Raw genomic sequence first — 13,996 nt, forward strand, 5'->3', positions numbered from 1 at the left:
TTTGTCACTTCCTTCCCCGTCTCTGTGCTTCGCTGGACACGGCCCCAGGGGAGTTCTCAGGTGTGTATCTCTGCTGTCTGTTTGCGGACCCTCTTCCCCATGGTGGCGTCCAGGTGGAGGGGGTGGCACCCTGGGACACCCCACTGCTGCTGCCCAGTCACCGCCAGCTGTGCAGCCTGTCCCCTCCCAATCCTGGTCCAGGCCACTAAGGCACACGTGCTTTTGCTCACCAGCCTACTGCTGCTCGGAAGCTTTTGGTTTGCTCCACCAGCCCACTGACAGTGACCTTGACAATTGAGGGAGAGCTGCTGTGCCCTTGACCCCTGTCTCTCTCTGTAGGCCATTTCTTAAGGTCCTACAGAGCCGATAGAGGTGGAGGGTAGTTAACTGGACACAGAGTACAGACTCAGTGCTGTGGCATCTCCCCTCTGTTGGGTACACCCTCGAAGTCAGGGGTCCTCTCCCCACGGGGCACATGGACCAAGCTCCTGCTTTTCTGCTTTCAGCAGAGGCTCTGAGGTCCTGCCCATCCCCGTGCTACTTCCCCACTATGTTCAAGGGCACCCGGGGCCTGGTCACAGCTCTCCCTCATTTGCAGAGACCTCTGTCCTTAGCCCCCACCCCCCACCCCACCACCCCACCAACCCAGGATTTTAGTGTAAGATGTCAGTTGTGTTGCCCTGATCCTCCACCTCACCACCCAAGGTAAACTTTCTGGAAGGAGTAGCTGGCCCCATCCCATCTCCCGCCCCTCCTGTCCCACTCCTGTGTCCACCCCTAACCCAGCGAGAATTAGCCCTGAAGTCCCCCCGCCTGCTTATCACACGGGCTTAACGCGCTTCTTTTCTCTCCCCTCCTCTCTCCCTCTCCTTCCTCCCGCCCTGGTCGCCCATCTCCCTGGGACTGGGACGGCGCCCATAGTGCGCGATGATTTTTTTGGTAAGGCCGAGGCCCTGTTTCAGTATGTGTTTCCCTGCTTCTGGCTTCCTCTGCCTCCCTGACACCTTCTCATGCTTCATGAGCCATTTGCTTTGTTGAGCCCGGTGGGGCAGCCGTGGGGGCAGTGGTATCTGTGGCTTCAGGGGTGGGGGTGGAGCCTCCAGCAGGCATGGTGAGCAGGCACCTGACTCCCTCAGAGCAGACCCTTGACGGGCTGAGGAGGGGACCCCAGCCTCTCTCAGCACCCCCCATTAGATCAGGAAGGCCTGAGCCCAGTGCCTGCTGCATCCCATCTGAAGGGCAGGCAGGCCACGTTTGAGGCGAGGAGGTGAGAATAGAAACAACCAGCAGAACCCTAAGCTCGCCACACCGTGTGTGTGGGTCATCTCGTCTCATAGTTGTGTTAAGGCTGTGGAGGAGGGAAGTGAACGAGAGGAACAGACCTTGGGCTTCGAGGCAGTCCTGAAGGATTAGATATGGTGCTTTGGGGGTTTTGTGACACGCCTGCAGAGACCTCAGTCTGCGGGGCCCACTTTGGGGTCTGGCCATCCCCTCTGGGCACCAGCCCCCGGAGTGCTGTCCTCACCTCCACTCCCACCTTCTGGCTCCTGAAGGCCTGCTCCCAGCCTGGTGGAGGGCTGCACCTGCCATGGACCATCCCATCTCCTTGGCCAGGGCTCTCTGTCCCCATCACCACAGCTCCAACCTCCATTCTCCGAGGGGGCAGCTCTGAAAAGGGTCTGCTTCATGATGGCCTGGAAGTCACAGGGCTGGGGGAAGGCAGTGATACTGGGCCAGGGGTGGGCATTGATTGAGGAGGTTGCACAGAGGCCATAAGGGTACTGTCCAGGCCCTGCTGGTACCCAGACTTCATGTTGGTAGAGAGCTGTGAGAGCCCATCACTGAGTTCCAGAATGTAAGCCCAGGGCTGCTGCATCCATCGGGGCAGAGGAGACCTGCTCATTGCCCTCCAGAGGCCAGTCTGAGACCCCCACGGGGCTCGCACACAGCAGGTCCTTTCCTGACTGCGTTGCTTGGTGGAGAGCCTGCCTCAAGACCGGCAGAGGCCTCTCTTAAGGTCGCCCGGCCTCCCCGGGCAGGCGTCTTCCTGCAGATCGGGCCTCTGTTCCTTATCCTTTCACATCAGCCCTCCCGGGGGGGGGCCATCCTTCCAGGGGTGGGCCGCCCCCCGGCAGGACGTCTGTTATTCTGAGGCAGGTGTGAGCATCAGGGTCTGGCTTCACCAGGCACACGTAATAACTCCATACCTTTTGTTTCAGGAATGGGCAAGGAAGTGGGGAATCTGCTGCTGGAGAACTCACAGCTTCTAGAAACCAAGTAAGGATGTTCTTCCTCAGCACCACAGTTGCTGAGACAGCCCCCAACCAGGACCAGGGGCTCCTGTAACAACTGCGTTGGCCCAGCCTCAGGGCAGTCCCCAGGGAGGACCTGGACCCACTGGACTGAGCTCACCCCTCCTGGGGAGAGGATGGGGTGGTCACCTCCTCTCACCACTTTCAAGGCCAGGATGTGTCTGCTCAGATACACCAGGGTGGGCAGACTCCTTTGAAACCCCATCACTTAATGTACACACCGGCTCACAAGGAGCTCCCCTCTTTCTGCCTTTTCAAAGAAACGCTCTGAACGTGGTGAAGAACGACCTCATCGCCAAGGTGGACCAGCTCTCGGGGGAGCAGGAGGTGCTGAAGGGGGACTTGGAAGCCGCCAGGCAGGCCAAACTCAGACTGGAGAACCGCATCAAGGACCTGGAGGAGGAGCTGAGGAGGTGAGCGGGGCTCCTTGAGGGGCGGGGCTCCCACGGAGGCTGGGCCACCAGGCGTGGAGAGCAGGGTCAGGCCCTGCCCAGGCCCCTCCGGTCCTCTCCGCACCTCTCCGCAATTCCCTGGCATCTGCTCTCTAGCTAAGCACACCCCCTGAGGTCATTCCTTCCCAAAGTGGTTCACTTTGCGTGCTCACTGCTCAGCCTCCTGCTCATCCCTGAGCTACATCTCATATTCGACCCATCCAGACCCAACTACTGTGTTGGCATCCCACCCCTCCCCTCTGGTCTCCACCATCCTCGGGGGAATAATCCCACACGAGGGACAGTCTCCTGTCTTGGGTGTCCTTTTTCTGGCGGCTGAGCGGGGCCTTCCCACTCCTCTCACACTATTACATTCGTTCAGGAGGAGGGAAGGGAGGATAATGGCCTCTGGCCACCGAAGGTCCCCCGCACTCCCCTCTGCTCCCCAGCCCTCAATCAGCTGAGGTTGGGTCACAGAGCCTTGCTGGGAAGCTCTGGGGTGTCCTCCCCAGCACTCTGCACGTCCCTGTGGCCTTTCTCTTCCAGCCTGATCCTCACCCCATTCTCCCAAAGTGGTGCCTTTGGCTCCAGACAGGAAAGGGGAGGTGTTAGGGGCGGGCCCTAGGCAGGTGGCACCTGTGCCAGGTTTGTGGGACTGGGAGCCAGGTCTCCTCTGGCCCTGCCTGAAGCCAGCACTGCCCTTACCTTCCCATTAGCAATTGACCACCTGAATTGGAGGTCCTGTTCCTTGGCTGGGCTTCAGGGCACATGTGGGCAGGGGTGTGGAGCCACCCGTCCCCAAGGCACTGGCAGGAATGCTCAGGGCCTAGAACCTGAGGGGAGAGCCCTGAGTGCAGCTGAGAGGTGGGACACATCCTCTGGGCCAGTGCCCAGTGGGGCCCTCACCCTGCCCCGCTTCCTTCCTCATCCTGTAGAGTGAAGTCAGAGGCCATCATTGCCCACCGTGAACCCAAAGAAGAGGTGGAGGATGTAAGCAGCTATCTCTGTACAGAATTGGTATATTCCACTATTAACATGTGGGCATGGGGGGTGGGCAGTGTGGGCGGGCTTCCCGGGGATGTGCTAGTTCTTCTGGGTCTCTGGCTCCTCCTCACCCTTCCTGTGTGATGACTGCACCCAGCAGCAGCCCCACCACCCCACTGCCCCGGTGACTTCGTACGGTCAGAACCAGCCCCCTCTCTGCGGGATGCCCCCTTACCTAGGTCTTAGCAGATGTGGATTGCACTGTCACAAGTGGGGTCTCCCTGCTTACCGGCCCAACTGCTGCCCCCCAGACAGAACAGTTTGAGTACCCGAGGCCCTCAGATGCCTCATCTGTCCTCACAAACCCCCGGAGATGCATGGAATGTTCTGAGAAAAGCCCTAGGAGTGGCTGTAGGGAAGGGTTTGTAGGGGCCTTTGCCCTTCCCAGATCCTCTCCAGAATAGGGGCCCCAGCCCAGCGACCTGGCCGCCTTCCTTACAGAGAGAGCAGGCATGGGTCTTTTAAGCCAAGGTGAAGTTTGGACGCCGACCTCACCACTCATCCACTGTTATTTTGGGGGTTGTGGGATGCACGTAACAGGATGCCGATCCCATAGCAGTCACTTGGGAAACTGTAGCTGTTCACCTTGCTCATCCTGCGCAGCCCCTCACCTCCAAATACTATAGGAAAGAAACAAAGCCGCAGGTGTATTAGGCAGCTGCGGCTCCTCAAGACCCTCCCACTCGGGCATGGAGGGCACCCAATTGGTGCCTTGACCTCCTGGTGGGGGGCCTGGGGCTGCCGATGCTCCTGTGAACTCCGAGTGCCGGTGGTGGGGCACGAGGGGAGGGCAGCCCAGGGCAGGGCTGCGTAAGGAGACAGTCCTGCCAGGGACAGCAGATCCCATGCAGATCCGCTGGTACAAGTGTCCAGCTCCGAGGCAGTGACCAGGGTCCTGCTCGCCAGACCTTCCCCAGAACCTTTCTTCCTGCTATGCCACCGTGGGCCAGTCCCACCTGTTAGCATTGACCGGTGGCATTTGGGATTGCCAGGGTGTCTGGGAGCTTGTAGGAAAACACACTGTGGGTGTTGTACCCCTCGAGTGTGTCATGTGACCTTCTGGAAAGAAGGGAGGCCCTTTCGGGGTGGTGGCTCCTGTTCCTGTGCCCACCCCTCCCCACCGCGTTTACCTGAAGCTCTGTGGGAAAGCGCCCTTGGGTGCGCCCACTCCCGGAGGCGGCCCCTTGCTGGCTGAGCAGCGGCACTCTCCCCGCAGGACAAAATCCCCATGGCGCAGCGCCGCCGCTTCACGCGTGTGGAGATGGCCCGCGTGCTCATGGAGCGCAACCAGTACAAGGAGCGGCTGATGGAGCTGCAGGAGGCCGTGCGGTGGACCGAGATGATCAGGTGGGCCTCCCGGCTCCTGTGGGCTCCAGAAGACACGCTCCCATCTCCATCTGTGAGCTGTGGTTGCTCTAGGAGGTCCTGGGGATGGGATTGAGGCTGACCACCCCTACACCTCCCTCTCTTCCGGGAGAATTAAGGGTGTCGGGTCATCCCTGGTGGAAGCCTGCAGGGGGCCAGCAGAACTGGGCCTCTGGTGCAGCCCTGGCCAGTGGATGTACCTGGTTTGTTGGGGCCAGTGCACCAGGGTCTCTCTAGGAAGTTACGGGTGACTCGCCTGGGACCCCCTCTTGTCTGATGCTCCAGTCCGTGTGTCCATGGGGAGGGTCCCAAGCAAGGGAGGCAAGAGGGGCCCGGTGAGAGGGGGGCTTGGTTGGACTGGGTGGGCATGGCTGAGTGGGGCCTCTCCCCCTGCCGTCCCCTGTAGAGCATCCCGAGAGCATCCAACTGTCCAGGAGAAGAAGAAGTCCACCATCTGGCAATTGTGAGTTGGGGGCACTGGGAGGGCACTGGCAGTGACTGCTGGGGAGGTCTCCCCTCAGGCCACCCCTCACCCCCTATGCTTCGGCTGGCAGCTTCAGCCGCCTCTTCAGCTCCTCCTCAAGCCCCCCTCCGGCCAAGCGGTCCTACCCCTCAGTGAACATCCATTACAAGTCACCCACCACGGCCGGCTTCAGTCAGCGCCGCAGCCACGCCATGTGCCAGATCTCCGCCGGCAGCCGGCCCCTGGAGTTCTTCCCAGATGAGTGAGTTTCCCAGGCCTGCCCTGCCCTTCCCCACTGGCCTGCACAGGGGGAGTCCCTGTGTCCCAGGGCCCCTCCCCTCCAAGCTCTGAAGCAGGACCGGTTTCCACCTTGCTGCTTTGGTGGCTGTGCTCAGGGGATGGGGTCCATAGTGGGAAGGACACTGACCAGGCATCAGGGGTCACGACCTCTCCATGCACACCGTGTTTACCCTTCCACCCCCAGTGGGAGCATTGGATGTCCCTCAGCAGAGGCTGTGCTCCCCCACAGTCCCTCCACTTAGTCCCAGAGGCCTGCGCCTTGCTCCTCGGGTGACCCCTAGCAGGCAGCCCGCAGCCATTTCAGGTGCCACCAGGGCTGTGGGTCCCTGCCAGCTGGCCCAGGGCAACGGCTGGATGTGGCCTCCAAGCCTAGAGCTGGGGAGAGCCCCCTGCCGTCAGATGGGCCCCCGGCAAGGACGGTCCAGGTCCAGCAGGGAGAGCTCCGGGGCGGCAGGCGTGCTCCCTGCAGACGCAGTAACCTGCCCTTCCTCCGCCAGCGACTGCACATCCTCTGCAAGGCGGGAGCAGAAGCGTGAGCAGTACCGCCAGGTGCGCGAGCACGTGCGCAATGACGACGGGCGGCTGCAGGCCTGTGGCTGGAGCCTACCAGCCAAGTACAAGCAGGTGCTGGGCGCAGGGCAGCATGGGGGGCGCCGCAGGCAGGGAGCCCCTGGGGAGCCCCGTAGGCGCCCAGGGCCCCAAGTCCAAAACCTGGAGGACCGGGGGTAGTGGACTGCAGCCCCACACATGTAAGCCGGCCAGGCCTGGCGCCCACAGCGCCCCTCTGCCTTGTTCCTGCAGCTGAGTCCCAACGGAGGCCAGGAGGACACCCGCATGAAGAACGTGCCTGTCCCTGTGTACTGCCGCCCTCTGGTGGAGAAGGACCCGACCATGAAGGTGAGCCCCGCGGAAGGCGCGAGGCTGGGAGAGGTCCCCCTGCCCCAGAAGCCCATGAGGCCGGACCTCATGGCCCTGTCCTCCCAGCTGTGGTGTGCCGCGGGCGTCAACCTGAGCGGCTGGAAACTGAGTGAGGATGACCCCGGGAATGGAGTCAAGCCTGTGCCAGGCCGCGACCCTCTGACCTGCGACCGGGAAGTAGAAGGAGAGACCAAAAGCAACCACGCGTCCCCCGAGAAGAAGAAGGTCAGAGTGGCAGGCAGGGCCAGGGCCATCTTCTGCTTCTGCCATCCCGATGGCTCTGCTATGACTAGTCTGGGTGGGAGTGACAGAAACGGAGGACAGCTGGGGACAGTGGCGGGAGACTGGGGTGGCCCGGTCCCCTGCCGGTGGGTGGGGCAGCAAGGAGGAGCGGAGGCTCAGGGCAGCCAGGCTGGAGCAGGTCTGTGCCTGCCCAGGAGCCGTGTGAGAGGCTTAGTGCCTGGAGGCTTCACTTTCTGTCCCGGCTCGATGTGGGGGCCAGTGACTTAATCACCGGGAGCTCAGCCTTCCTCTGAGGAAGGGAGGCCGTGAGTGCCACGACCTAGGCACAATGTGCAGTTCAGAGTTCTCACCGTCCTGGCGACAAGGGAGGACATTCAGGTCCCCTAAGGCCACGGGTAAGGCTAGATCCTGAGATTCCAAGATCCCCCCCACTCGCCCCCCATTGCTGCTACAATAGTGAGTGCTCAGGCACCAGCCTGTCCCTGTGCTCGGAAACAGGCAAAGGAGCTCCCTGAGGCAGACGCCACCTCGAGCCGCGTGTGGATCCTCACCAGCACCCTGACCACCAGCAAAGTGGTGATCATCGATGCCAACCAGCCGGGCACCGTCGTGGACCAGTTCACCGTGTGCAATGCCCACGTCCTATGCATCTCCAGCATCCCTGGTGAGTGCTGGGCCCCTGCTGCTGGCCGGGAGTCAATGCGGAGCGTCCAGGGAGGAGCTGTCTGAGCTCTCTGCTCAGTCCTGTTAATGATGCAGGAGGAGACCCCTGTATGACGCTCACCCGGTGACAAGGAGATGGGGTGGCATCACAAACAGCCCCTCCCTTCCCCCTGCACCCTCACCGGGACTGGAGCTCTGGGTAGGGTCCTGTCATGGGGGCTTCTCAGCGCGGGGTGACAGGGCTGTGACTCTCCCTCCAGCGGCCAGCGATGGTGACTACCCTCCGGGGGAGATCTTCCTGGACAGCGACGTGAACCCTGAGGACTCTAGTGCAGACGGCGTGCTGGCCGGCATCACCCTGGTGGGCTGTGCCACCCGCTGCAACGTGCCGCGCAGCAACTGCTCCTCCCGTGGGGACACCCCAGTGCTGGACAAGGGCCAGGGTGAGTCCTGGGCCTGAGCCCGGGCGGCCGTCTTCTCTCACCCAGCCAAGCTCACCCCTCCCTTCCACAGGGGAGGTGGCTGCTGTCGCCAATGGGAAGGTCAACCCATCTCAGTCCACGGAGGAGGCCACGGAGGCCATGGAGGTGCCAGACTCTGGGCCCAGTGAGGCAGAGGCAGCTGCGGTGCGGCCTGGGCCCCTCACAGAGCACGTCTTCACCGACCCGGCCCCTGCCCCACCCACCAGCACCCAGCCTGACAGGTGGGCTCTCTCAGGATGGGGCAGCAGGGGAGGAGGGGGGCGGGGACTGGCAGAGGTGGGCAGGGACGGGCTTCCATGGGCTGCCCTGGAGCTGCCATCCTCCCTGCAGTGAGAACGGGCTGGAGACGGACGTGAGCGGTGTGCAGCCTGAGCCGGAGCCCAGTGGGGACGCCGCGGGGGCCAGCAGCAGTGCTGCACCCACCATGTGGCTGGGAGCCCAGAACGGCTGGTAGGCTGGGTCTTGGGGGTCGGGGTGGAGAGGGTCCCCTGGGCGAGCCCCCGCCCACCGTGCCTCCTCCCGCAGGCTCTACGTGCACTCGGCTGTGGCCAACTGGAAGAAGTGTCTGCACTCCATCAAGCTGAAGGACTCCGTGCTGAGCCTGGTGTGCGTAACCCCCGCCGGGGGCCGGGGTCGGGAGGGCCGAGGGCAGCCGGCCTGAGCCTGGCTCACCACCTTCCCATTGCAGGCACGTAAAAGGGCGAGTGCTGGTGGCTCTGGCCGATGGGACCCTGGCCATCTTCCACCGAGGTGAAGGTGAGGCCTGGCACGGTGGGTGGGGGAGCAGCATCTGACGTCCAGGCAGGGCGTGAACCACCCGCACCGTGAGCAGAGGTGGCCTGGCCAGGCCTGAGCAGGGGTCGCGGGCTCTCTACAGACAGCCAGTGGGACCTGAGCAACTATCACCTGATGGACCTGGGCCACCCACACCACTCCATCCGCTGCATGGCCGTCGTGTATGACCGCGTCTGGTGCGGCTACAAGAACAAGGTGCATGTCATCCAGCCCAAGACGATGCAGATTGAGGCAAGTGCAGGCTGGGGCTTCCACACACCTTCTAATGGACTCTGGTGGGGGCTTCGTGGGGTCAAACAAAATGCACTTAGGGAAGTGACTGGTTCATCCAAGGTCATGGGCCAACAAAGGGCAGCTGGGCTGTGAATGCCTGTCTTTCTGGAGCCCACCTGCTGCTTCTCTCTGAAACAAGCAGATCGGTGTCTGAATGGGCTCCCCCGCACCTCCCTCAGGCACTGCTGTGGGGTGGGGCTGGGGTGCTGGGGCTCCTCCTAGGAGCCAGGACCCAAGGGAGCAAAGAGGCCCTAGAAAGGTGCCCATGAGCTGCTTCAGGGACTCTTGGCCATGGCAGCTTCAGGGCCCCCCACCCCATTGACGGGCTGCCCTGACCCCACAGAAGTCGTTCGACGCCCACCCACGGCGGGAGAGCCAGGTACGGCAACTGGCGTGGATTGGTGATGGGGTGTGGGTGTCCATCCGCCTGGACTCCACGCTGCGGCTCTACCACGCCCACACCCACCAGCACCTGCAGGACGTGGATATTGAGCCCTACGTCAGCAAGATGCTGGGTGAGGGGCCACCCCAGCCGGGCATGTGGGGGCAGGAGGGTCCCCCGAGCCCTCCCCGCTGACCCGCCTCCCCCCACCCCCAGGGACAGGCAAGCTGGGCTTCTCCTTCGTGCGCATCACAGCCCTGCTCATCGCAGGCAACCGCCTCTGGGTGGGCACCGGCAACGGAGTTGTCATCTCCATCCCGCTGACTGAGAGTGAGTGACCCACAGACATCTGTAGAGATGGCCTGGCTGCCACTCACAGGCGCATGTCAGGGTCCCAGGGGCAGGTGCGCCCTGCCAGGACAGAGGAGGACGCGGGCTGCCCTAGCCGCAGCCATCCTCAGCCAGTCCCTCCTGTGACTTCTCTCCTCTCTCTTCCATGCTCCGCCCCTCACCTCCCCCAGCTGTGGTCCTGCACCGAGGCCAGCTCCTGGGGCTCCGAGGTAAGTCCAGAGCGCCTGCCTCCTGCTCTCAGAAGGAAGCCCCCCACTGTGGACACCCTGGGGGCTGAGGCTGCCCTTGCCCCTCGGACTGGCTCTGGCACCAGGCAGGCCCCACCCTCTGCCCTCGGCTGCTGGAAAACTGGTCCTCCCAGTCAGCAGGTTCAGCCCCTCCGGGACCCTCTCTCTCCAGCCAACAAGTCGTCCCCCACATCTGGGGAGGGGGCCCGCCCAGGAGGCATCATCCACGTGTACGGAGACGACAGCAGTGACAAATCAGCCAGCAGCTTCATCCCTTACTGCTCCATGGCCCAGGCTCAGCTCTGCTTCCACGGGCACCGTGACGCTGTCAAATTCTTTGTCTCCGTGCCAGGTGAGGGGCCGGGCCCCACTCCCCGCAGGGCTGCAGCCGCGGCCTCCCTTCAGGAGCCTGTGGGGGGGGTGCTCTGGCTGCCCCGCTGAGGTCCCTGTGCCCCGATGACAGGGAACGTGTTGGCCACTCTGAACGGCAGCGTGCTCGACAGCCCCTCCGAGAGTCCCGGGCCCACTGCCCCCACCGCAGACACCGAGGCCCAGAAGCTGAAGAACGTGCTGGTGCTTAGCGGCGGGGAGGGCTACATTGACTTCCGCATCGGTAAGTGGGTGCCGCTGGGGCCCCAGGTGTCCCCGGACAGGGGTGGCCCCTTCATGGCAGCTGTGCTCTCTCCAGGCGACGGAGAAGACGATGAGCCCGAGGAGGGTGCAGGGGACGTGAGCCAAGTGAAGCCCCTGCTGTCCAAGGCCGAGCGCAGCCACATCATCGTGTGGCAGGTGTCCTACACCCCCGAGTGAGGCTGCGGCCTGCCGCCACCCCGCCCCGCCTGATGCCATCTGCCACATGTACATACAGCCCCGCCCACCTGCCCACCACCCACCCAGGGGGCAGCCTGCCCGCAGGCAGCCAGGTGCCCGTCCACCCCACTTCTAGCCTCTCAACCTGCAGCTTTCACCTTCAGTCCGGGCCTCCCCATGAGCTGGCAGAGAGCATAGGGTCTGGCTGGGAGCGGGTAGTGGGGTGGCGTCCTGACCAGGGAGGGGCAGAGCCTCTCGGGACACCCTCTCCCCAGCAGCTCCTGGCTGGCACCCAGCCCAAAGCCCTCCAGGCCCGAGGGTACTTCAGGGCCAGAGCGAGGCAGAACCCCAGGGTGGGTCGGGCCAGGGAAGCCCCTACAGGTGGCTCCGAGCTCCACCCTGGGCTCCCCACTCCAGTCACTCATTCCCAGGATCTCTCCAGGGAGTCGAGCAGGGACTTCACCCCGCTGAGTCTTCCCACCCTGAGTCCACTTGCCTTTGGCTGCTGCCCATGGGAGTGGGGATCCAACCCTCAGGGAGTTGGCCCAGTTGCTAGCCTTCCCTGGGCTCCCCCTCCCCCATCCCTACCGCCCTGGGAACTGGCATGAAAGCATGTAACCAGGCTCCCTGGGGCAGCTGCCTGAGAAGACACACACACACCCTCATCCCGCTCAAGCCCCATAATCGTCCTGTGTGGTGGGCTCTCACTGGCCCTCACTGACCTGTGTCCTCCCCGACCCTGCTAACTCTCCCTGGGTGAACACTCACCTTGTAGGAGCAGGCCCCTTGAGTCCCACCCCTCCCGGAAGCCCCTAGGGTGGAATTTCTCAGGCTGCCAGGGCAGGCCCAAGCCTCAGGAAGAAGGGGAGGCCCCTGGTCTCTCCCGGGGTCAGTCCTTGGATGTAGGCTCAGCCTCAGGGTGATGGGGAAAGGTGTGCTCCAGGGCCTGCCTCCTGTGCAGTCTCCAAGGAGCCCAGCTCCCAAGACACGCTACTAAGTGCCTAGGGATAAGCGGTGTGGCCTGCTCCCTTGAGGGCATCTGATGATAGGCCACCGAGCAGAGGCCCAAGGGTTAAGGACAGGAGCCGCCTCCAGCCGGTTCTCGGCGATGGCGCGTGCCTGCTTTGAGGGGCACCGCCCTGGACTGCCAACTCCCCCACCTGCCCAGGCCTTATTCCTGTTCCTCGAGGCACCGATCAGGGCAGCCCCAGGCACTGCTGCCCACCCACCTCCCACCAGAGAAGCACAGATCTTGGGCAGCCATCCCATGAGCCCAGCTGGCCACTGCTGCAGCCACCAGCAGCTGCAGGCTTCTCCCCACCACCCTGCCACTCTCCACTGTGATGTACGTCAAGTCCCTTGTCTGTCCTCACAGGGCCTGAAGTGACTCGGGGGTTAGCTGGGTGGGTGCAACTGGGTGACACGATTCTCCTCAGGCTTTGGCCCTGCAAGTGAACCTACATATCTGCTCTGTAAGTAATAAATGTCTTAACATCATGCTTCTGTGTCCCTGAGCCCAAACCAACTGGAGCACAAAAGTTTTCCTCAATTTATTATAAAAAGAAGTACTGGGACAAGCAAAGTACTACGGTGGCACCCTGCCGCATTCCAGACGTGCTGTAAACAGGCGCAGGCCGGGCTGGGCCTCCTGAGAACCTCAGCCAGGACAGGAAGGCCTGTAGCAACCAGAGCTCCGCAGGCGTGCACCACCTGCCCTCCTGTGCCCCGTGCCACAGGAAGGGTATTCTGAGCTCCTAGGGGTTGGGTCCACACGTGTGCACACCTCCGGGGCCTGGAGAATGCGGAATCACCCACAGCCCACTGCAGACGGGCACATCTGCCCGACCGGCTACTCGTACAGCCAGTGCCCGGCGCTGTCCTCCCAGCACAGAAGCTCGTCTGCGCGGAACCAGAGCGCTATCTCGCGGCGGGCGCTCTCCACCGAGTCGCTGCCGTGAATCACGTTCCTGTGCAGGAGAGGCGCGGGTGAGCGCAGGCCCGGAGCAGAGAGGGCCCGGAGCAGAGAGAGCTCGGGCAGAGAGCCCCGCGCAGCCCGGTTCGGGGAGTTGGAACCGGACTTACTTGCCGACCTCGATGCAGAAATCGCCACGGATGGTACCGGGCGTGGCGTCGGCCGGGTTCGTGGCCCCGATGAGCGCCCGCGAAGCGCGCACAACGTCCAGACCCTGCCACACCTGCAGACGGGGTCCGGGGTCAGCACGGGGTCAGCGCGCCGCCCTCCCGCCAGCCAGCACTCACCATGGCCACCACCGGCCCGGAGCCCATGTACTTGACCAGGCGCCCGTAGAAAGGGCGCTCACGCAGCTCGGCGTAGTGCTGGCGCAGCAGCTCCTCGGAGGCCTGGGGAGGGAGGGGGGAAGGGACGCGTGCTCCTGGGACCCCCATCCCCCACGCGCGGGGACACCGTCTCCCCCTGCACCCCACCCCGCCGCGCTCCCCACGCCCGGGGACCTCTCCCCAACACCCCCGTCCCACTCCCCACGCCTGGGGACCCCGGCCCTCACCAGCACCAGCTTCAGCGCCACCAGCTTGAAGCCCTTCCTCTCGAAGCGCCGAACGATCTCGCCCACGAGCCGCCGCTGCACGCCGTCAGGCTTCACGGCCAGGAAAGTGCGCTCGTGCACGCCGGTGTACGCTGTGGGAACCGCCGGAGTAGGGGCGCATCAGACCCGGTCGCACCCCCTACCCGCCCCGCCCAGCCCGCGCCGCTCACCCGCCGGGAAGAGGTTGGCGAAGATGGTCAGCACCAGGCAGATCATGATGGCGGCAACGGGGCTCGGGCGGCTCGAGGGCCGGGGCGGGGGAGACGCGCGGGCCGGGGCGGGGCCTGTGCTTAAAGCCGCCTGGTCGCCGGGCGCCGCCACCTCGGCGGACGCGGAGAGGGGGTGCCTGTCGTTCACGCCGACGCCGGGACCT

The 13,996-nt window shown here is 63.7% G+C and overlaps 2 protein-coding genes across 2 annotated transcripts in view; one reads left to right on the forward strand and one right to left on the reverse strand.

Annotated features, from left to right (window-relative positions):
* Positions 1-12,372, forward strand: part of MAPK8IP3 (mitogen-activated protein kinase 8 interacting protein 3) — a 47,235-nt gene extending 34,863 nt beyond the window's left edge. The window contains exons 9-32 of the mRNA XM_060031471.1: positions 49-60; positions 922-939; positions 2,220-2,277; positions 2,573-2,725; positions 3,679-3,760; positions 5,004-5,134; positions 5,559-5,615; positions 5,707-5,877; positions 6,413-6,539; positions 6,717-6,812; positions 6,900-7,058; positions 7,575-7,740; positions 8,000-8,182; positions 8,253-8,442; positions 8,552-8,671; positions 8,747-8,827; positions 8,910-8,977; positions 9,099-9,247; positions 9,633-9,804; positions 9,888-10,001; positions 10,193-10,231; positions 10,422-10,601; positions 10,713-10,862; positions 10,938-12,372. Coding sequence (XP_059887454.1) covers positions 49-60; positions 922-939; positions 2,220-2,277; positions 2,573-2,725; positions 3,679-3,760; positions 5,004-5,134; positions 5,559-5,615; positions 5,707-5,877; positions 6,413-6,539; positions 6,717-6,812; positions 6,900-7,058; positions 7,575-7,740; positions 8,000-8,182; positions 8,253-8,442; positions 8,552-8,671; positions 8,747-8,827; positions 8,910-8,977; positions 9,099-9,247; positions 9,633-9,804; positions 9,888-10,001; positions 10,193-10,231; positions 10,422-10,601; positions 10,713-10,862; positions 10,938-11,059 — 2,798 coding nt within the window. The 3' untranslated portion in view covers positions 11,060-12,372. The remainder of the gene's footprint in view (positions 1-48; positions 61-921; positions 940-2,219; positions 2,278-2,572; positions 2,726-3,678; positions 3,761-5,003; positions 5,135-5,558; positions 5,616-5,706; positions 5,878-6,412; positions 6,540-6,716; positions 6,813-6,899; positions 7,059-7,574; positions 7,741-7,999; positions 8,183-8,252; positions 8,443-8,551; positions 8,672-8,746; positions 8,828-8,909; positions 8,978-9,098; positions 9,248-9,632; positions 9,805-9,887; positions 10,002-10,192; positions 10,232-10,421; positions 10,602-10,712; positions 10,863-10,937) is intronic.
* Positions 12,373-12,590: 218 nt separating this feature from the next.
* NME3 (NME/NM23 nucleoside diphosphate kinase 3) lies at positions 12,591-13,965 on the reverse strand. The gene is made up of 5 exons (XM_060031470.2): positions 13,794-13,965; positions 13,585-13,715; positions 13,319-13,420; positions 13,142-13,254; positions 12,591-13,026 (listed from the first exon to the last, which is right to left on the reverse strand). Exons 1-5 carry the CDS (start codon positions 13,837-13,839, stop codon positions 12,909-12,911), a joined length of 510 nt encoding a protein of 169 aa, XP_059887453.1. The 5' UTR covers positions 13,840-13,965; the 3' UTR covers positions 12,591-12,908.
* Positions 13,966-13,996: the final 31 nt, after the last annotated feature.

This window comes from Delphinus delphis, chromosome 15 (genome assembly GCF_949987515.2).
Source record: "Delphinus delphis chromosome 15, mDelDel1.2, whole genome shotgun sequence".
Lineage (NCBI taxonomy): Eukaryota > Metazoa > Chordata > Mammalia > Artiodactyla > Delphinidae > Delphinus > Delphinus delphis.